The following is a 21373-nucleotide window of genomic DNA, read 5'->3' on the forward strand; positions in this document are numbered from 1 at the left end:
GATGTTTGCACAAATTAGCAAAAAGTGTGAACCTAAGTTTCAGAACTTTATCTTCCTTTTTTTTTTTTTTTTTAGCTAATATACAGACATGATTCAATGCAGCTCTTAAATATTGCAAAACCACAGCTAAAGTTTTAAATAATATCCGTTGCTCAACAAATGTTTTTGGGGAAGCTACAGAAATAACTAAAATACGGAACACGTGGCAATAAATTGCACATCAACTATTTGAAATGTTTAGTAAGTTCATTAGGGCTTATCAAGACCTTTTCTAAAAGAGGTCTTAAAGGTCTAAGAGGTTTCCTTGATCTAGTAATCGAAGCTCAATAAATAAATAGGAGTTCTGCTGTCAACTTGAGCTGAAGCAAGATGAGACCTTTTACAGTCTCAAGGAACTTTACAGTCTTTATTGTGCTATCTTGATAACACTCTTTGGATTAAAAGCTTTAACAAACATCACCGGGCATGTGATGATAAATATCACTCGAGACATTTGCCACTTTAAAGAAAACTTGGAAGCGGTATGTAATTAATAATGTAAAGCCCAGTTAAACAAACTATTGACTATGTCCTCCCTTTTTGTGCTCCAGAAAATTCCACTCAAAATCTGCAGCTCGTATTTTTGATGAATTTCTACAGACTTTCAAGAACTTTTATGGAAGGTATTCTTTGGGAGAAGAAAGCGTGAAATGAGAGCAGGTGATTTACGACAGCCTTTCTTTATGAAGCCCCTTTTTGTCACTTTACGTGCCATTGCCGTTTCATGTTCTGAGGCTGTCAGGAGTCTCAAGGCTTGTCCGTACAGAAAAGCTGCTTGATGAATGTGTCAATTTATAATACAGTAGCTACTGCAATTAATCTAACCGTGCAGGGAAACAGCAGATAGCAGGCAGTGTACAGTAAATCCAAAACCTTTCTTGGAGCACACTGGTTTCTTAAACAGTTACAGCTCTGTGAAATATTGCTGGTACAATGCCTCGCTGCTTTAAGGCAAGACTGTTAATAAGTAGTGGATAGTATACAGTAGGACCATGTTTCTGTTATCGAGCTGTCTAAGAATGCAAGTGAAACTGAAAGTAGAGTTAACATTTCTGAAATTCCTATCCTGTTCTTCAGCCTGTTTAAAGATCAAGCTCCTACACTGGATTTGCTCAATCTGTGTGTTTGGGGCATGGAGGGAGGAGAATAAGATTAGTTCAGGTTTCTCTGGGAACAGCAGTGAACTAGGATGATACACTGTGTAATTAAATTGCACGGAAATGTGTAGTTTGCACCTGTGGAGATTCCCTTCCAGGGCCTAATACTCTGCACACAAAGTGTCTGTGTTTGTTCCATAGCGGACAAAGATCTCCATGGAAAAAATAGAAGAATCCAGGAGGATTTCATGTAATGGCAATCAATACATCCGTACAGGGCCAGCCATTTTGTTTCAGTCGTACACGGTACCAGATCTAGGGGCAAAGTCGGATGGGAGAATGCTGCTCATCTGCCAAGAAAATAAAGGAAACAGATTCAGGCAGGACGCTACCTCCTCTTGCATAATTACCTCCGCAAAAGATCCTCACTGCTAACAGACGCACTGGCAATGAGACAGGAAAACAAAAGGCTTAGCGAATGTCTAAATAAAGCCTTCCCCCCACATTTTCCTTCAGTTCTTGCAGAGTATTAGGAATGGTGGCAATGCCTGGAGCTTGAACCCAAGGTCTAAGCGGCCCTTGGAAGTTCAAACAGCGTGCTGCCCAGCTCTGCTGAGGGAATGACGCTCTCTCTTCATGCGTGAACCAAAATAATCTCAGCTACAGTTAATTGGCTTCCAGCTGGTCGCAGTTCCCTGAGCTGCCTGGGAGCTCTGTCCGGGGATTAACCTGTAAAAGCTCAGGTCGCTCACTGAGAAACCCTCGCTCCTCATGCATGCCGTGGTGTGGGGTAGTGCCCAGGGCTCTGCTTCCCTCCCAGGGATGCACAGGAAAGCCACCTCAATCTGGCTCTTTCTTAACCTAACGAGGAGAACAGCCCTACAGTTTTTCAACCTCTGTCATGACTTGGACAGTTGGCTGTTGGATGTTTTTTCCTGTGACACCCCTAGGAATTGCAGAGTAAGATTACCAGGACATCTAGAGAAATGGCTGAAGATTAATAAAACTGATTTGAACTCTTTTGGTATTATCACATGCATAGTGTGTTTGCAACCAGGTTTGCACTTTCCACACTAGAAAAAGTATTTTCATGAACTGAAATATCTATCTTCAGGCTACTTGAAAAAGTAAATTCATGAACAAAGCCTTTAAACCTTGGTGAGAAAACAGAGTTAATGTCTAGCTCCACCCCTAGATGAGTTGGTGAGGGTTTACAAAAGTCAGTTGCACAAATGAGTTAAAAATAAAGTGGTGGCTGGAGATGGGGTGCAAAAAAATCAGGACTACAGGCTATTGAAATACTTTTTGTGTCTCATAACAGGAACGGGCTAGCTGAGAACATTAAATTATAGTTAAATTCTTTAAGTAAGAATGTTTATAGTTGTATTGCGATAATTCTTGTGAGCCTGATTTGTTTTTGTCCCTTAACATGTTTAATCAGCTTTGTGGCAGTAAAAGACAAGTTATACTGAAGCTGTGTTCTTTGAGCTGCTTGCATTTTTCCCACAAAAAGAGTCTTTGGAGCCTTTCGACTCAATTTCCAAGCGAAATACCAGATTAGATAATTAGGGAAAATACATGTAGAAAATTTAAGTTGGCAAATGAGGACAGCCCTAGTACAATATTTTTACCAACTTAAATATCTGAAGTTGCAGCTATTTGGTTTAGCTTAGAATACTTCTAAAATGAGAGACCAAGAAGCAATAATACTTCCACAATACATAGAGGGTTCTGAATAGGCAATTTGTTTTTTCTGTAAATCAGAACATTATAGTTAGCACGTACTATAGCTTCCCACTGGGTGCAAAGGAAAAAAAAAAAAAAAAAAAAAAAAAAAAAGCCCAAACAAGCAGATACAAAGCATTTTTAAGCAGTGTTCAAGGTGATATATTGCCTGCTTGAAATGACGTGTTTGTACATTGCAGGGTTGGGCCAGTACCACCTCTCACTTATAATTTGAAAGTCTCTCTTAGTTATTTTCACTCTGTTCCATGTAAGACAGAGCTATTTTGAAGCCTTGTGGAAAACAAACAAACAAAAAAAAAATCACTGTAAGGTAACCATCCAGCATGAAATTGTAACAGTGTTTGGAAAAGAAACTCAGAAGATCTCTCTCTCAAAGCCCATTCAATCAAGCTTTACTTGGAGCTGCTTTTAAGTACTCTTCTACTGGAACGGCAGAAACTCCTTCATGCCAGCTCTGAAGCCAGATGTGCTCAATGTTCATTTTCATGAAGAACCACTCATAGCTATGAGGCCACTTTCTTATCACCGGGTGCCTGGAAGGACAAAAAAGAATAAATAAAAGATGTGCCAAATTACATGCCTAGTCTGCTTTTTTTTTTTTTTTTTTTTCCTTTAGTCTAGTGTGCTCATCCAGAATGAAACCTGAGATCTGAGAGTCACCACCAGTCATGTTTTCTGCCTTGCCTTGAAATAAGGTTGGTGATGTTCCACACCTCTGTCTGGCAAGAACTACAGCTTAAGGCAGTCAGTGAACAATATCTTCCCCTGTCACAGAACCTCCTCTTTAAAGACAGATGTTGTTTGGTCTCCAGTAGGTAAAAACAGTTAGAGGAGATTCTCTGAACATGTGTCAAGGTCGTGTTTGTACCTGTTCAAAGGAGACTGTGTTCTGTAAATATCACCTCTTTGGTAACAGTCATGGTGTGTCAGGAGAATTAATAAAACCAGCTATCAGACAGAGCATGGCCCCTTCGAGCTATCACCTGCTAGAGCCTTCTCATCCTGTATTTCTGTCTCTTTTCTTTGGCCTCTCCTTACCACTTGCTCAACAAGACCATCCCCACCAGTGGTGTTGGCTGGAAGTGCCTGGTCCCTAAGCCCCTGCAGGTGCGTCTGCAGAGGATGCTGTGGGAGCTCAGCAGTGGTGTATGGATTGGATACAACAGCTCGAGCCACAGCGTTCACAAGAGCTGGGACCATTACTGGGTAAGGCATCAGAGAAGACTCAAGCCTTGACACAGCAGCTCTGTCACTGCCTGTAGGCTCTGGAGAGGGTAGGCTCTGGGGATGCTGGTCCCTGTCTTTTTGCATTTCTCATGGAAATTTTCTTGCAGAGTTGAGATGGTGGCTTTCGCTGTGAATGTGTAAAGGTTGGCTTTCTTTGTCCTGTTTGGAAGCAAGGCCTTGGTCTTTGTGTGCTCAAGGAGATCGGGTTTTGGATGATTTTGCCTCCTTGCTTACAAAGGCGATGAACTTTGGGGCACCTTGTGTTTCCACCATGCTTTTAACCCCCTGCTCAGTGTGTGCCAGTAGAGGCAGAGCGTAGCCAAATGGTGCATCTCCTGTGCAGCTGAACTGGGGGCTGGCCCTTTGCTACCTCTCTGTAACCACAGTTTCTCCACAGCAAGATAGTCTGGAGGCCGCTATTGGAAGTCTAAGGTGGAGCAGCTCCTGTGTTTGCTGGACTCTGCCCCAGCTCAGCGTCCTGCTGACCACCCCGACCTGGCCACTTGTTGCAGGGGGAAGTCCTCTCCCCCTGCAGAGGACTCTGCAGAGGATGCAGTTGATTTGATGACCTTTGGGGATTTCCCACTCTGAGATGTCTTTCTGAGCACCTGCTACCGTGTCAGGAAATGGCTCTGGCCACCGCTGACGCCAGTGATCCCACCATGTCAGTCTCACTTCTGCTCCTCAGTGGCTGAGCAGCTGCTGCTGAGGCATTGGTGGACCCTGGCTCATGTAATAATCCAATTTCTGCAAAGTTTGTAGAAAAGGTTTGTGTGCCAATACAACACCCATCTGTCCCTGGTCTCATTTTTTGCTATTGATGGAGAGGCTCCAGTAACTCTCTGTCACGTTGTCAGCATCTCTTGAGCCACCTGTGGGCATCTCAGGGGGTGTTGCTGACAGAATTTAGGATTTTTTTTTGGCATATTTTTGAGCAAAGGCAAGCACTGACATTACCCCCCATTGGGTATACGATTTCTCTGTTGAGCTGTTCCCAGATGCTCCTCTCCCTTTGGCTCCAGAAGACTGTGGTCCACCAGAGATGGAGGCCACCAGAGATGGCGGCCTTGAAGGCTTATATTGAGGGTGGTTTAGCTCAGGGTTTTATTCAACACTCCACTTGCCTCTAACAGCAGTGTCTGCTCTTCCACACAGTTGGCCACTGTCATCCCTGTGACCACCCAGCCTCTTTGGCAGCTGCCCAGGGGTTTTGCCCTGAGGGCTCCCTCCAACAGTTGCAGCGTATACATTTATTTCTTCCAGAGCATCTGAAAAAAGCAAAGGCTGCTTACAGACATGACACAGATCGACGCTGGACATTGCAGCTGGGGACTGCATTTGGTTGTCCTGTGAACATCTTTGTTTGGTGCAGCCCTCTTTCTGTGCTGGACCGCCATTACCTGGGCCTGTACACAATGGAGTTGGCCCGCCATTTTGTCTGCAGCTTCCTCGTTCCCTCAGGATTGCCCCTGTTGTTCACGTTAAAACCTGTTCACCCAGATCCCTCCCAGCAGGACAGAGAGAACATTATGTCTGGTCCATGCAGGTTCCCAGCACGTCCCAGTTTCCCCTCAGTATTTGATTCACTGGGCAGGGTACGGCCTGGAGGATCATCCCTGTCAGCCAGTGTTGGAGGTGCACGTCCCGGCTAAAGTTCAGGCTTTTGATGCCTGTTAGTTACACTGATAAAAACGGGTCCCACTGGAGGGTGTGGGGGCACGCCCTGGGTGTGGGGTGGATGGTGTTAGGGTTGTGCTTGTATCTGTTCACAGGAGGCTGTGTTCTGTAAACGTTATGGCTTCGGTAGCAGTTGTGGTGGTATGTCAGGAGAGGTCATAAAACCAGCTAGCAGGTGGGGCACAATCTCTTCAAGCTACCGTCTGCTACAGCCTTCACGTCCTGTATTTCTGCCTCTTCTCTTGGGCTTGCCCTGGCAGCACGCTCATTTATTCTCCGGTGTAGCTCTGTTGAAGGTGTCAAGAACTGCAGCGCTGGGAAGCATGCTACAAATTGTCTCATTTCTACATTGCAAAGTTTCCAGGAGATGAGAGCTGATGAATTTTGTTTCCAAACCATGAGGTCTGGCCTCACTGAAGCCCACAGGCTTCATCCTACAAATGGGTGTGACATAGTGCCCAAAGGTAGCTGCTCTGTCTCTTGCTAAGGGGCTGCGGGTAATGAGTACTACTTGTCCTGAGGTGGGATGGATTTCTACATGTAGTGTCCCACTTAACCAATGCACCCTGTATTTATGGAATCTCTCCTTACAGCCACGATTACAAAACACATGGTCTACTGCAGTCTTAATATTTACCAACCGTGTTTCCACAGTTCATTACCTCAACAGTTAAAAGGAGCTTGCGAAGCTCTGCCTGTAGTTCCAGGCCAACATCCTCTGTGGCCCCAAAGTAAAGATCAGGCTTGTTGCTTCTCAGGTTTTCTGTACCAAGTGGCTGCATCTATATATTTGTCTCAAAACTGCAGGCTGTACGATACTATATGCATATCACATACAGACCTAGAAAACATTGCTTGCTTGGCAAATTCCGTTTCCTCTGGAGGCACCATGACCATCTGTCCTGTGAGAGTCAGTCTGGCACACCTTGGATCCTCCGGATCGACTACATTTTTTCTGTGCACAGAGAAAAATGCTCATGTAATAGCTTGTCTTCTTCGCTTTTGAGATATACAAATACAAAAAGAGGCAGTATTTTCTCAAACCGTGCAGGTCTTTCCTACACTCAGCTGTAACAGTCAGGGGGATTGCTGAAGAAATACCTGAGAGACCTCTACTGTAGAGATTTGCTTAATCTTAATTCATACTCTTAAAAACTGCATTAATATATATAATTTAAAAATCTGAAAATGACAGTTTTTTCCAGACCTATGGACAGCCCTGAATTCAGGATTCCGAAGAGAATTAGTGAGATGATTAATAAGTATGTGTATATGTATTTGCATGTAATTTTTCTTTCTGCCTACCCTGGAAACTCAGTTCTTGTTCATTTTTACCCATTTTTCAACCGCTTTACATTGCTTTTCTTCACACACACACACACAAAGAGTCAAGTAAAGTCTATTAAAAAAAAAAAAATCAACTGCCTTCATCCTTCAAACTGAGACAGAGTAGGTACTTGTTGCTTTTTGGCTCTTTCTATACAGTAATAATAAATAACTCCCATTAGTAGCTGTGGGACAACTGCTGACTCCGAGGTTTACAATACAATGATATAAATCATGAGTAAACTGACAAATTGCAAAAAAGTTTCAGGCAATGACTGCAATGGCCTGATCCCGAGACATGCTGAGCAGCCCCAAGGTCCTTTGCCAGCACATTGAGACTGCTCAGCATTGCCCAGGACTGTGTCCCCACGTAAGAACATAAGCCCTGAAAACTACATTAGGAAACAAAGATTGCATTTCTTGTTCTCCGTGTTTTAATCTGAAGCAGCAAATCACAGTAAATTACATCTCATCTGTGTGCAATTTTACGTAAAGATCTCTGCTTGAGCCCTTTAGCCTCAACTGTGTGCAATCTGCAGTGGCTTTTTTTTTGGTTGTTTTAACTCTCAATATGTGCCTATTGCATGCAGGAAACATATGGGCATCCTCCTGCAGCTAATTTAACACCTGCAGATTCCCCACAGATGGTTATGAAAGACCGTGTAGCTTACTGGATAAAGTGTCTGCTTTTATAGATAGGACCAGGAACAGAAATACGCAAGGAAATACAACAGGCTGATTGATACTCGGCTATGCCCAGTAAGCACTTGGCACAGTCCGTAGCCTGAGCTCCAAAGAGCCATTTGCAGTCACATCATCTCTGGGATGTTTTTTCAGCATCCTGTTCGGTCTGGAGCTGCCGTTCTCTGAAGGTGGTGCTCAGCGTAATGATGCCTGGACAAACCCCACTCATACTTTTTTTTCCTCTACTGTGCTTTCTGCACAGGAGGAAGGGCGGTCGCCAAGGATCAAGCTCAGTCTTTTCGTTCGCATCAATAAATAATGGTCTGATTTTCTCCAGCACATTTTATTATTATTATTATTATTATGAAGTAGCAAATGGTGCTTTGAGTACCTGAAAATCCGCATTGCCTGCCCGGACACTGGGTTTAATTCTCCCAGCATATATTTGCAGTAGAAACTTGTCTACAGGGCCGCCTTGGCGTGTTGTAGATCAACACTAGCTCGCACCGCATGCTGACGATGCAGTTTCACATCCTGCTTACAGTGGTCCCAGCCTGTCCCGTCCTGAGCAGTGTGGCTCCGTGACCCAGTGACACCCGTGCTCCCTCTCACTTCTCTTGTCTGGGTGCTGCGGGGCCGTTCGGTCTGCGTGACCCCTCGGGCAACCGACCCATCAAAACAAGAATAAATATCAGGATCATTATGACTAAAACGAGGGAGGAGATGGTCATGTGTGATGGGGACAGGGTGCCATTTAAGACCTGATGAAGCTACAGATAAGACTGCACCTTATGGCATTTCAGGTTAAAGGTGACCTGACGTAAAAGCTGGCTCTGGCACTGCGCCGGCTGCAGGGTACCACTCTCTGGGGTGCCTCGAGGCAAAAAAAAAGTAACCCAGTTTATAAAAAAGAGGGAAAATTTTCCCCCAGGTTTAATTCCTAGAGCTCATGCCAAGGGGGCAGGATCCTGTCCTGCACAGAGACACAGGGGAGGGGCAGACCTGCCCCTTTTTTATGGTTCCAGATGAAGGTGGCGTCCTCCCCTTTGGAAGCGGGATACGCTGCCCACTGAAAGGCACTCTCCATGGGAATCAGCTCGCCCACAGCAGAAGGGTGAGCTGATCCCACACACAGATCAGGACCTGCAAGTCCAGCAGCTAGGGCAGTGCAGTCTTAAAGTCCATTTGAGTCATCCTGACCTACTGCTGCTTCGTGCTTAATCTCGGTACTTCATCAGTCTTACAAATACGGAAGGGGACTTCTCCCTTGCCAAGCTGCAGTTCAGGCGCTTGTTTTCAGCTGATAACCCTTTATCTCTGTGTACGAAACCATTTCCTCCAGAGCATAACAGCACCATAAACAACTGAAAGCTGGGAGAAGCACGAGTACCTGCAGCCACCTTTGCCTGGTACAGCTCCTAGGCAGGATGGTGCTAATTACTTTCAGGGAGGAACTAGAAAGGGGTTGTTATTAAAGGATGTCTTCGTTTCACAGAGAGGATCAAGGAGATAAATTCGGGTGTGGTCATTTGGTGAGGCATTTTGGGTTGACACCTCCTCAGATGAGAATTACTTGATCTTTTTGTGCAAGTCCTCATTTATTCTACAAGCATCCTTGCTGATTTTTGAGTAGGCAATTGGCTTGGCACCGCTGCTCTTGGGTTGTGGTTGCTGCCTTCCGCTGTTGAGAGGTTTTTCACCTGATAGGAGTGTCAGATGTGGCTCTTCCCTGATTTACAGGAAAAAAAAAACAATCTGCTCTCCACATGTTCAGCTGATGACAATACAGCCATATCTGAAATCTTATTATTTAATTTATTTTCCTGACTCCTTGTGTTTGCAGTTTTTTGTCTGTTACCCTCTCGTGAGTCAGGGCGTTACGCTAATTGACACACACGATGCCGTCACTTCCAGTAAAAGTTATTTGTACCAAATTCTGCACAACAGAAGATTATTTTTCTGGGAAATAAGGCAAACAAATTACTTGTAAGATGAAGTTTTGGATGAGCTCAGCAAAGGACGACGATACATTTGAATCTAGTACGCCGTGTTATTACTTTGTGGGCTTTGCATTTAGCACTGGCTCTTACCGTGGGCTTTCTTTTTCAGAATAGTGACCTTGCACTCTAATCTTACATTACCATTACTATTTTCGTTATCAAAGGAGCCCTTCATATTCTGAAATAAATCTGTTTCTTCATCATTTCTGGCGTAGGATTTCCTTAATAACGTGTGATAACTTTTATACTTTCTAAACCATCAAAGATCCCTAAAGTTACTTCTAAAAGTTAACTCAATTCTAACTGTACTGTGAACAGGTCTTGAATTTTCATTGGTGCTACTGATGTAACTAACCTAAACACAGGCTTTGTTTCCTAGGAGTAAAGGGATATAGCTCATGTTTTTACTAAAGACATTACAGGGATAAATAGGTGTATTTACTAAAATATTCCTCCTTCGTATCTGTAGAGGTCTAGTCATGCATTTACTAGTTATTTCTTGCCTTCTGTCTAAATAAATACATATTCAGCTCTCAGTCCTTGGGTTTATTTTGTCTTGGTTGGCACAAGGACAAGAAGGCGTGCAGAAAAAATGGCTTTACATAAAATTTGGGGGCATGGAGGAGGAAACCCTCAAGGGCTTCTAAGGCCCTGGGAAGAGAATCAGGTCCTCGGTAGCCCTGGAGAGGATTTCATGAAGGCTACGGTAAGATGTGAACTGAGGGGAGGAGAAAGTAGGGAACCATTGTAGGAGACAAATCAATAGGGAACACATTTATTTATTTATGCTGATATGAAATACATACACTTTGTTGCAGAAGTTAACTGAAGCCAGATGACAATGGAGGAGGATTCAGCTTATGCATTTTATAAGAACACGATGCATTAAGAGAGCTTCTCTTAATTATTCATCTGATTGGTGAAGAGAGAATTGATCACCTCCGTTCCTCTGCTTGGTGAGCAAACTTCATATGCAAAGTCTGACCCAGTCTGGGCAGTTGTCTCTTCTGGGCACAAGGAGTTAGAGAGCGGGCTGCATTTGCAGCTGGCCTACAAAGTACCATCTTACCAAGGTGCCAGCTTTACTGAGCTTACGGCCAAGCCTGTGTCCAAGCGAAATTTGTTTCCTGACAATGATGCTACTGATGAACACGCCCCGCTTACTCTACTGCTCACCACTTCTGCACTTTCTGAGTCATGGTTCAAGAGCGGTTCAGGGTAAAGACTGCCACCTACTCATTAGATTGTTTATTACACCAGGCATCTCGTAGATTTTAATTAGAAGGTTCCTGCACCAAAACCATCTAAGTGCAGATCCGATGAACGTACACTTCAGGCTGATGCAGTTAAATTGGCTCACAAGGTGATGATGTTGGGACTTTGTTAGGACTCCCTTCTGCAGCTGAGATCTCTAGATCCCTGCTTTGACTGTCGATGCCCTGTCCCCTGGTTTCGCTGGGTATTCATCTTCATCCTTGGCCTCTGCAGTCCATTAGTGAGCTGAAACAGATCTGGCACAGATCAGCAGTAAAAGCAAAAGAAGAGTTCAGGAATCATTCAATAAGGAGAATCAAGTGTCCCTGAGAAGGAATGGCTAGGAAGAAGGTGGGGGGGCTCAGTGGTGCTCCAGGGACTGGTGGAGGAAGCAGAGACGTATGGATGGGAATCTCTCATCCTCCCCAGCTTGCTTTTCCCACTGAGGAGCTGCCATCCTCCTCCTCCTCTCCCCTGAGGAGACAGGACCTTCCATCCTTCCATGAAAAAGTGTTACTTTACTTTTCTACTTTTAAGCAGAAAGAAGAGAGAAGTTGTAAAAGAGCCTTCTCTATTGCAGAAAGGGAGAGTCAGGAGCCAAGAAGAGAGCCCTATTTCTACTCTTGCTACTTTAAAGCACCTCATCTGTGGCGTAAGGGCAATGGGTGTCCACACACCCTCACCTCTCCTGCAGCAGTAGCCCCGTGGCCATACGAAGCCATGCCATTTGGAGGTGGGGACTGGCTGAGCCCTGCTGCCTGCCACTGACTCAAGGCAGGGACTCTGTCACCCTGTAAAGGACCTCTGTTCCTCGTGCCCCAAAATAGGAAATAACCAGAAAGTAACTACTATGGCAACATTTTTTTTTTGTCCTTTTTTATCCATTTATATGAAGGAATGGAAGAAACGTTATGTCCTTTGAGAATTATTGTACAGCGCATATAATTTCGATTATTAAATGTCATTAGTTTTCAAAAGCCAGTTTTCCTCCTCGTTCATTTTATTGTCTCCTCACTAACTGTCTCTGAGGCAGACAGCACGTATCGCTGCTGCTAATCTGCGTGGCACAGACGTCAAACAAAATCTCCACTGAAAGCAATTTCATAATCTGAAAAGCTGTTGCTGGCCTTCAGCTGGATATGGCTGAGCAGTTTCGCCCTGCCCTGCTCTGACTTTGACAAGAATATCTTTATCAGCCGTGTCTGAGAGCCAGCAAAGAGAGTTAAAAGGCATCTTGGCTTTTGGAAGAGCTGCCTTGGGAACTGAAGAGTGCTGGTACAATGGCTCTTCTGCACTGAAGGGAGTCGGTGTTCACAGCCTACCTGTCTGAAAGTTTTAGGTCATTTTGCTGTTCCTAGAAGATAATAATTTCTAGATTGTTTTAATTATAATTTATTACATCAAGTCAGTCTCTTTGTCTCTCTTTGTTCACAATAACAACTCATTTCTTTAGCTGAACTGCATGTTTCAGCCAGGAAGGTTTTATATAGTTTAACCACAGACAATTCACAGGAAAAAAGAAAAAAGAAAGAATCACAGCATCAGCTATTTCTGTAAGCAAACTCAGGGAAACACATATTAGTGCTCTAGACAGGGATTTTGGGAAGTTGGTTATTTAAGCATACAGGGATTAAAAAAAACAGTAATTTAGAGCTGTATTGTGTGCACTGGGTCACGATGATAGTAGGTTTCGTGTTTGACTTTCTAATTTGGTATCTTCCTGAATTTTTAAATACAGATTTTTCAGGAACTGCTCCTGACATAATTATTTGCATATGACTAAAGAGGACCAATACAAATACCAGGAATAGAAACATGTCTGTGCCACAGAAACAGGAGGTGGATCTCAACTCCTCAAAAAACGCGGGACGGATGTCTGGATTCAGCCGTTGTCTTCCACACGCGTAGTTTCTCCTTGCGTGAAGGCACACCACCACATTTCCTTGTTTTATTCATCCTTGATTTATCCATCCTTGGTTTATCCATCCTGAAATTAATCGCCTGTTTTCCAGCCTGAACTGTAATGGGGCAGACCCAGGAGCTTACTTGGAAAGAGAGATCCTCTGAGCAGCTTGTGTGTTGGGAAATCCATTCAGAACAATCGCCCCTCTATTCTTTACTGCAGGGTTTGGTCTTGTTCCCTCTGAAATCCGTAAGAATAGGACTCAATCTTTTCAGTTTTTATGTGGAATAAACATGCCTGCTCGGTCTATTTATAGCCCTGAACCATTTCATTTTTCTTGCCTCTGTTACCCATTTATCAGCCGTCAGATCAGTGGCTAACTAACCCTCTCTGTAGGCAGAGCATCAGAGGGTGTCTGCAGGGAGACGCAGCTCGTCTCCCCCTGGGAAATGGAAATCTCTGGGTGGGAGAGGAGGAACCCAGGCTGGAGCTGCCACAGCATCACGTCCTGCAACTGCTGCCTATCCCAATGCATCGCCGCTCTCTTTCTTTCATTATTAAAAGTTAGTTTTGTACTGGCTGGGGCTTTGCAAATTTTCTCTCCAGCTGATTAAACACTGAGGCTGGAAAACCAAAAAGGCCGCCCTATACTCCTCACAGCCCCACGAGTGGGGAATATTTATTGTCCAGGTTTGAAACTTGAGCATGTGCTGAAACAAAACAAATGAAATTTGCTACTAAATAAACTTAATATCAAGCTGATGTACGGGCACACAGGCCACTTGATTAGATACAAGGCTATTGAAATGTCAGCTGTGTTTTCTTTCTAAAGGCCAGAGATTTCTTCTGTATGCAATAGGTCAGAAGCATGTTTCAGGAGAGTGCCAAGTGCTCCCAAGAGCACTGACTACAGGCATCAAACAGCTTTCAGTTATTTTAATTCTTACAACCCAGGGTAGGTTAATAATGAAATTCTTATAAAATTCGACCTGAAAGCAGGCTGCAGGGCCAAATTCACTGCTGGCATACAAGGACGCGAATTTTCTCACGTAGAGCGTTATTCATTTAGCTATTTTGCCTGCTTATTTTGGAACCAAAACAATTAATGTTGCCCTTGCCCCAGAGAAAATTCAGGTATTAGAAAATATAAATGACACTTCCCTCCGTGACAAAATCTCCACGGGTGCTGTCCTAATATCTAGCACAGTCCGAGGTCTGCCAGAATAACAGGTCTGGCCTCTCGTTTCACCTGAGTAAAGAGAAAGAAACCTGCTGGACAAAAGCTAAGCCACCACACGAAACCCCGCACTGTGGATGTTCCCTGTGAGGTTGCTCTCCTAGCTTAAAACGTAAACTCATTTCTGACCCTGGTTACATAGGGAAGAAGAAAGTTAAGCTCGCAGTGCCTGCATGCTTGCTGACTGTGAGACGGCCCCAAAGCCTTCTTGCTTTGCCAGCTATCAAAAATGCAAACAGCAGCTCACCAAATGCCCCAGCTTTTCACTCTCTTTATCTGATATTTTCTCCCTTAATGCCAACCAACATCTGTGGCAGGCAAGAACTCCAGGAATAATTAAAACCAAACTGCACATAATGATGAAATAAATAATGCAAAGAGCAGTGATTTGACTCCACATCTCTGTGCTCAGTTCAGCGGTGAGCTCAATATTTAGAGTACGGTTACATGCAGGAATGGGGGGTGGCCTATTTTCCCTCACCTTCTCCTCTCCCCTCTCCTTTGTGCTCCTCTGGCTTTTGGTGAGCTTCTGCAAGTTGCTAACCCAGCAGAAACCTAATCCAGAAAAAAAAAAAAAAAAAGGAAGAGGTTTCTGGTAGGTTAGAGATAAAGCAGCCCCCTCGATGGCCACAGGAGGGGTGGGACTGGCTGGCCGGGAGCAGCACCAGGCATGGGACAGGCAGAAGGACCAGCAGAAAATGGGATTGCCATCACTGGGTTAATTCTCTTCAGCTTGATATTTGAACTCGAGGTCAGACAAATCCCAGAGCTGATGGAAGAGAAGGACGGAGGCAGCATGTGACCAGTCCAAGGGAGGGAGGGAGCGCAGGGATGTGGCCACTGGTAATTAGCGTGGCCTCAGCTGTCTTGGCAATACAGGGGTTAGCTGCCTGGCAGTTGTTTGGGAAATTAATAGATGCTTAATAGGAAGACAGTGAATAAATATTCTTGAAAGGTTGTGATGTGTCTGACTTTCATATTTCTATAAGTCATGACTCATTTTGTTGGTGAACTGGCTCTTCCCAAACAGGTAAATCAGGCAGCAGTGTTGCTAAAATGTGAAAGGCAAAGACTTTCTAAAGCAGGTGTTTAAAGTCAGGGATGAAAGGCCACGCTTTGGAGCCTACATGGGTGTCTAACTTGCAGAAGTGCTCATCACCAGCAGCCATCATCAATGGAAGCCGCTCTGAGCCTCTGAAAACAGGACATCCATGTAGGTGCTAGGGCACAGGGCTTAGCTCACAATTTTAAGCACCTAATGTATATATTCCGCTCATTATTTGATAAAAGTGAAGAAGCTCAGAAGGCAGGAATAAGCTCCATTAGCCCTTTAGTAAAGAGCTGATAAATTTAATTACGATTTGAAATGATTAACTCAAAATGTTTAATGAAATAACTTTAATAAACAAACAGAACCCTTCTCATCTTAGCTTCACCACTCTGTTGACCTTCTCATCCACTCAGAGCTGAATTACCTCAGTAAGTGCTGTGATGAAGGGTACATACTGGAGGTGACAGTGGGAGAGCCTTCCATTTACTATTCACTGTTTTTTTCCAGTTTTCTTCTTGGCTTGCAGGCTTGGAAGTTGAGATGACCCAGCTGGGGGTTGTCTTGGGCGTAAGTCTGGGATCCGGCTCTTAAGACAAAACTTTCTTCCCCCAAAAAAAGAGGACCTTAAGTTGGGGTAAACACTTCCAGCCTCATTTCTTTCTGAGGCAGCCTCTACTCACCAGTTCCTCTACCTGTTTCCTTGGAGTATCAGCCAAGATCCGCTTTGCTAACGGAGTCCTGTCTGACAGAGTTTCGGTGTCACCTACCTCGTCACGTAAAGAGGCCTTTGGAAATAGTGCTTCACACGAGGCCGACCCAGCCACGCTTGCCGCAGGTCTGACTGCAAACAAACACATGGCACAGACGTGTCTCTTCCAAGGAGACAAGCATGGCAAGGAAAACTGTATCATCATCAAGTTTACATGTATACGCTTCACACATGTGACACAAGATCCTCTTCTCGACCCTGGAGAGCTACAGCCCCACCAAGCCAACCAGCAGGGCCTCCAGAGCTGCTCAGCAGAGCAAGGGTGTCTGCTTCACCTTGACTCCTACAGCCCTTGAAACTCTTCTGACTTTACTGACCAGGTCGCCGTGGCCTGTAATTGGATCTCCAACACCTAGGTTTTATGTCAACACCTCCAAAAAGAGATCAAAGTTTGGGCATGCTAACGTGCAAGTTGAAGGCCTCTCCAGCTGTTGATGCTGATACTTAGGTGATACTACTTGGGTATCTATTACTACTTCTGCTTTTCTTTAAGATGTTTTACTGGGTAACTTACTGCAAAACAAACCCAAGAGGAGCCTGTAGCTGATGGTGAGAGACAAAAATAAGAACAGGACAGTGAAGGTGGAGACCTGGCATAAAGCTGTCACTGTTTCATTCTGAGGTCTGTGTTTGTTCTCACCAAAGCTAGTAGTGGACACACAACATTTTGTTACCTGCAAAAATTTCCATCCGCCTCTGGCAGGGTCAGAGAAGCTACAGGATACTTCAGGAGATCCACCACAACATTATCCTTCAGCGTCACGTAAAAGAAAGGGATTCCAGTGCTGTTATTGACAGGACCATCGCTGATAAGCAAACAGTTCCCAAAGGGCATACCTTGGATCTGCAAAATCCAAAGACACATCTGCAAATCTGCAAAGTCCTAAGACACAATAGGGAAGACTTTTGTTTCCACTGAGCTTAAAGGAACTACCAAGTTCAAAATGCCACCAGCAACAATAAATATTTACTCCAAAAAAGGGCTGCTACCTTCTCTCAAAGCAAAAAGGAAACAGAGCTGAAGTTAGCCTCAATTCAGCCTGCTTTTTACTCTAACTTTGCCTCTCCCGTTCGACACGATTCAGAATGTGATTCCATCAGTTTGCCAAGAGAGGGGGGAAGGCATTTCAGCCAGAATTGTGTTTCATGTCAAACTGCACGCCAGCTCAGCCACCTGGGAGGGAACCTCAGCCCTGGGAGGGGTGGCAGCCACCAACCTGTCCTGCCACACAGCGAGGTGCCGAGTCCTCAACAAGTTCCCTCCCAGTCTCCGAGTTGTGTAAATAGCCAACGATGGATATAGCACATGCAAAAATGTCCTTACCCGGCAGGGACAAACATTAATATCCTCTGTAATGATTTATGTTCTTTACTATGCCTTTCATCCCGTCACAAATCACAAGGAGAGATACTTACTGAATTATGATTTTTGAAGTCTTCATGTATGTCTTCATGGTCAATTAGACGTTAAATAGTAAAATCATCAGCCGATATATTAATTCGATGTAACCGGTAAATCCTTCACAGCAAAATTAAATTATGAGTAGTTAATAAGAAAGCCCTGGCTGCTGTTATTACTTGGGCTGCTGATGTTTACACGCCTCTACAACTGGGAAGCTCCTGGTGTTGAGGAGTGGTCCCCGTGCGTGCTGGTGGGCGCGCTGTAGGTTGTAACGGAGCTGCCTCACGCAGCAACTCCACAGACCTGTTTGTCATTAAGAGCCACCGGGTGAAAAAGCAGCAGCTGTCAGTCGTATCGCAGGACATGCTCGCATTGCTTAAAAATCCTCGTTTGTTTGTTTTTTTTTAATGAATGGTTAATTTGGAAGGGGCTCCCCGCCGGCGCTTCACAGACCTGTCCCAGCCCCAGCCCCAGCCCCGGCTGCTGGGGGGCGCCCGGCGGAGGAGGAGGAGGAGGGCGGACATCTCCGTGCGGGTCCCGGGCTCCCCCAGCTCCCCAGCCCCGGGGGTCTCTCCCCTCGCCCCGTACCTTTCTGGGGGCGGCCACGAAGCCCCAGGAGTTGTGGAGGGCGAGGAAGCGGCTGCAGCGCGGCCGAGAACATGGCGGAGGGGGCGGCCCCCAGCCCCAGGCACATCGCCGCTAAGCTGAGGCGGGGAGGCTCTGATCCCACAGCTCCTCCTCTTAAAACCTGTCCTCATAACCCTTCATTGCATTCGTAGAGTCACCAAGGTTGGAAAAGCCCTCCAAGATCATCTGGTCCAACCACCCCCCGCCACCAATGTCACCCACTAAGCCATGTCCCCAAGCACCACGTCCAACCTCTCCTTGAACACCCCCAGGGACGGTGACTCCACCACCTCCCTGGGCAACCCGTCCCAGTGCAGATTATTGAAGGAGTCCAGGTTCAGCAGGAGACGGGGAGGAACAGATCTCACAGAAGACTCTGCCTTTCGCAATGCTCCCAGGTACATCTATCAGACCTCACCGTCTGTACCTGTGGAGGACAGGTCACCAGCTTGGTCTGTGTTAGTAACTGCTGCTCAATCACCTCATGATCCTCAGAATCACACCTCACAATCACAGAATTTCTAGGTTGGAAGAGACCTCAAGATCATCGAGTCCAACCTCTGACCTAACACTAACAAGTCCTCCACTAAACCATATCCCTAAGCTCTACATCTAAACGTCTTTTAAAGACCTCCAACGATGGAGGCTCAACCACTTCCCTGGGCAGCCCGTTCCAATGCCTCACAACCCTTTCGGTCAAGAAGTTCTTCCTAACATCCAACCTAAAAAAAAAGAAGATGCTGCATAACTAATCTTGAATAAAAATGGACTGAAATTTTGAGCATTATAACTTTTTTTTTTTTTTCCCCATGTTTATTATTTTAATGATTATTTTTATCTTCACCATAATAACCTGAAGGAATAGTGAAAACAGGCGTAACGGGCCTTAAGGCTGAAATTAATTTTTCAGATTGTGAAGATACTTTCCCAGTGAGGATAATTTCACCACCAAACACTTAATCTTACAAGTAAAATTGAATACGCTGCTACTGTGCCTTTAGCACGTGGTCCTGACTGCATGTGCTGTGATACCACTCTTTTATATATTGATTCCCACTTTGGTGCTTGAGCTGAGGAGTGTAGATGCAAGGAGGAAATAAATAAAGATTTCTGAAAACAAAATGAGTGAAAACTTGATAAGCTCCTCAGGAGAGCTTTTCTCTAGTTCAGGAAACATCACTTCTTAAAATAACAAAGGAGTTGTCCCTTCTTGAAATAAGAAGACATGCTCTCCAATTTATATATATTTTTTAAATCCCAATTCCCTGCTGTTTTTCACATGACCATTAGTCCATTTCCTCATGCAATCTGCTGCAGGTGCAATACGAATTTCATACTCTATATTTACTATTTCACATGAATTTATTTCAGGGTTTCTTTGTAGAGATTCTTTGCTTGTACTCTACTTGTAGAGCAAGTTCAAACAACTTAGTTTCTGACATAAACAAATCAATAACGTTATACACGTTATTTTATTTTAGTTAATACAATTATGCCTGAGATATTGGCTCTTGTATCCTGCAGAAGTGGGAAGCAAAGTAGGATTTTTTCAAGATGTGGAAATCAGTGCTGAATTCTATATGTGATAAATATCAATTTTAAGCTATGTACTGTAGACACAAAACAGCATTGATCCAGGGTCATTAATCTATTCCACAGCTTCCAGATAAATTTGTGACTGAAGTTAGTGACTTCATATGGGTCTCCAGCTTCACTGATAACAGTAAGTACACTGATAAGTACAAGAAATAAAAACAAAACACATATTTCACCTTTTTATTCTGAAGTTTTATTCAAATAAACCCAAATAACGAAATCACTTGACAACTTAAAATAACCATCTTACTAGCACAGTTTTGCATTTAGTATTTACAGAAAAAGATCTTAACTTTAAGAGAATTAAAATAGTATTTCTTAAAATTATATCAGAAATAAGAAAGGTCTATCCTTATAAAGTATTTTCAAAAGTCAGGCTGATTTTCTCTGAAAATTACCTGACCATGGGAGGTAAAACTAAAAGAAAAATTCTGTCCGTCTCTGACTAGTAACTGCTTCCCTTCCAACAGCAAGATCCAACTTAATGAAAATTTTAGCTATTTTGTCTTCCAAATCACTTGGATGACCTGAAAGTTAGAAAAGAAACATGAATGTTTTGATTGTAGGGACCGTAAATCATTGTTTCTCCCTTAATTAATGAAAAAGCCTTCTCTCCCTTCATTAAATAAAAGTCTTTTCTCTACTTTCCTGCTGAACCTTCTGCTTTTTCTTTTTTTTTTTTTTTTTTCAGATACCCAACCTAATTTTACATGTGTTAACCCAACAGGAGGAGATATACAGTAGTTTTCCCCGTAGGGCGACAAAGGTCTGATAGGAAGACATAACTACTTTTTGATACATCATTCTCACTATATGTGTCTGCTATAACCCTGTCTATTCTCTTCCAAAACAAATAATCTCAGTCCCATCTCTCCCCTATCCTAGGGATATCTTTTCTGTGCTGAAATTTTGGCTTTCTTAAAATCTGGAAGTTTTGCCACTGAATTTGAGCAGGGACTTTACTCTTATTTTTGATCATTTCACTTAAGGATTTTACTTGATCTCTGTATCCTGGATTACTCAGACCACTCAGATGAACACCCACCATTCATTGAAGTGAAGTAGTTAATTATTTCCTTTTTTTTTTTTTTCCTTCCTTTTTTGCAAATCAAAGTGTTTGATTTGCTCTCTGCCGGCAGAGCTACAAGCAGTGTTCCCTCAGCCTCTCTTTGCCGTATATTGTATGGTACAGAGGCGTGGAATTGGATTAAAAGCTACAGCACAGTGCTCTGCAGATAAACCCACTGCAGGTGTGCAGTTTAATAGGATTTTAATTTGGTAACAAGTGAACAAAAAGAAGAAGCGCAGAATGGGATTTTCTAGATGAAAAAATGCTGCTCGTGCTGAGAGAAAGCAACTGCAAGCTCTGTGATAAGGAATAAAGATCAGGCCAATGCTCTCTGAGCTGCCCTTTTACAGATTACAGTTCACTCAGAGCATCTTTGTTTGTGCCATCAGTTTCAACAATTCTTACTTCAAGCTACTTGCATTTGGCCGTATAGCATTTAACCTGCCACACTGCCCATTTAGCCAGTTTGTTTAAATCTTGCATCGTCTCATTCCCCTCCCTCTGCACTTTTTTTTATATAAAAAGAATATTTTCCTTGGGAGACGTCACCAGCTTGGAATATGTTCAGTTTTCAAGATTATTAACAATGATTTTCATGCTTCAAATTAAAAAAAGAAAAATGTATATATAAAAAAAAGAAAGAAAAAAAAATGCTGCGCTGTTCAAAAT

At 43.8% G+C, this 21373-nt stretch overlaps 1 protein-coding gene across 1 annotated transcript; it reads right to left on the reverse strand.

The window, feature by feature from the left end:
- Positions 1 to 3267: 3267 nt before the first annotated feature.
- On the reverse strand, positions 3268 to 20041 carry CREG2 (cellular repressor of E1A stimulated genes 2). Its single transcript, XM_032201078.1, has 6 exons — positions 20034 to 20041; positions 18467 to 18560; positions 18001 to 18111; positions 16685 to 16854; positions 6628 to 6741; positions 3268 to 3415 (listed from the first exon to the last, which is right to left on the reverse strand). Exons 1-6 carry the CDS (start codon positions 20039 to 20041, stop codon positions 3268 to 3270), a joined length of 645 nt encoding a protein of 214 aa, XP_032056969.1.
- Between the last annotated feature and the right edge of the window lie 1332 nt (positions 20042 to 21373).

The sequence above is a fragment of the Aythya fuligula genome, chromosome 1 (genome assembly GCF_009819795.1).
Source record: "Aythya fuligula isolate bAytFul2 chromosome 1, bAytFul2.pri, whole genome shotgun sequence".
NCBI classification, from domain to species: domain Eukaryota; kingdom Metazoa; phylum Chordata; class Aves; order Anseriformes; family Anatidae; genus Aythya; species Aythya fuligula.

Bases quoted from the DNA above. Each gene is read 5' to 3' on its own strand.
- CREG2 (XM_032201078.1), bottom strand. The intron at 18,112-18,466 runs GTACAGACGGTG...GCCTCAGCTTAG, and splicing joins TGGTGACCTGTCCTCCACAG to CGGCGATGTGCCTGGGGCTG. The intron at 3,416-6,627 runs GTCTGTATGTGA...TTGTCCTTCCAG, and splicing joins AAGCAAGCAATGTTTTCTAG to GCACCCGGTGATAAGAAAGT.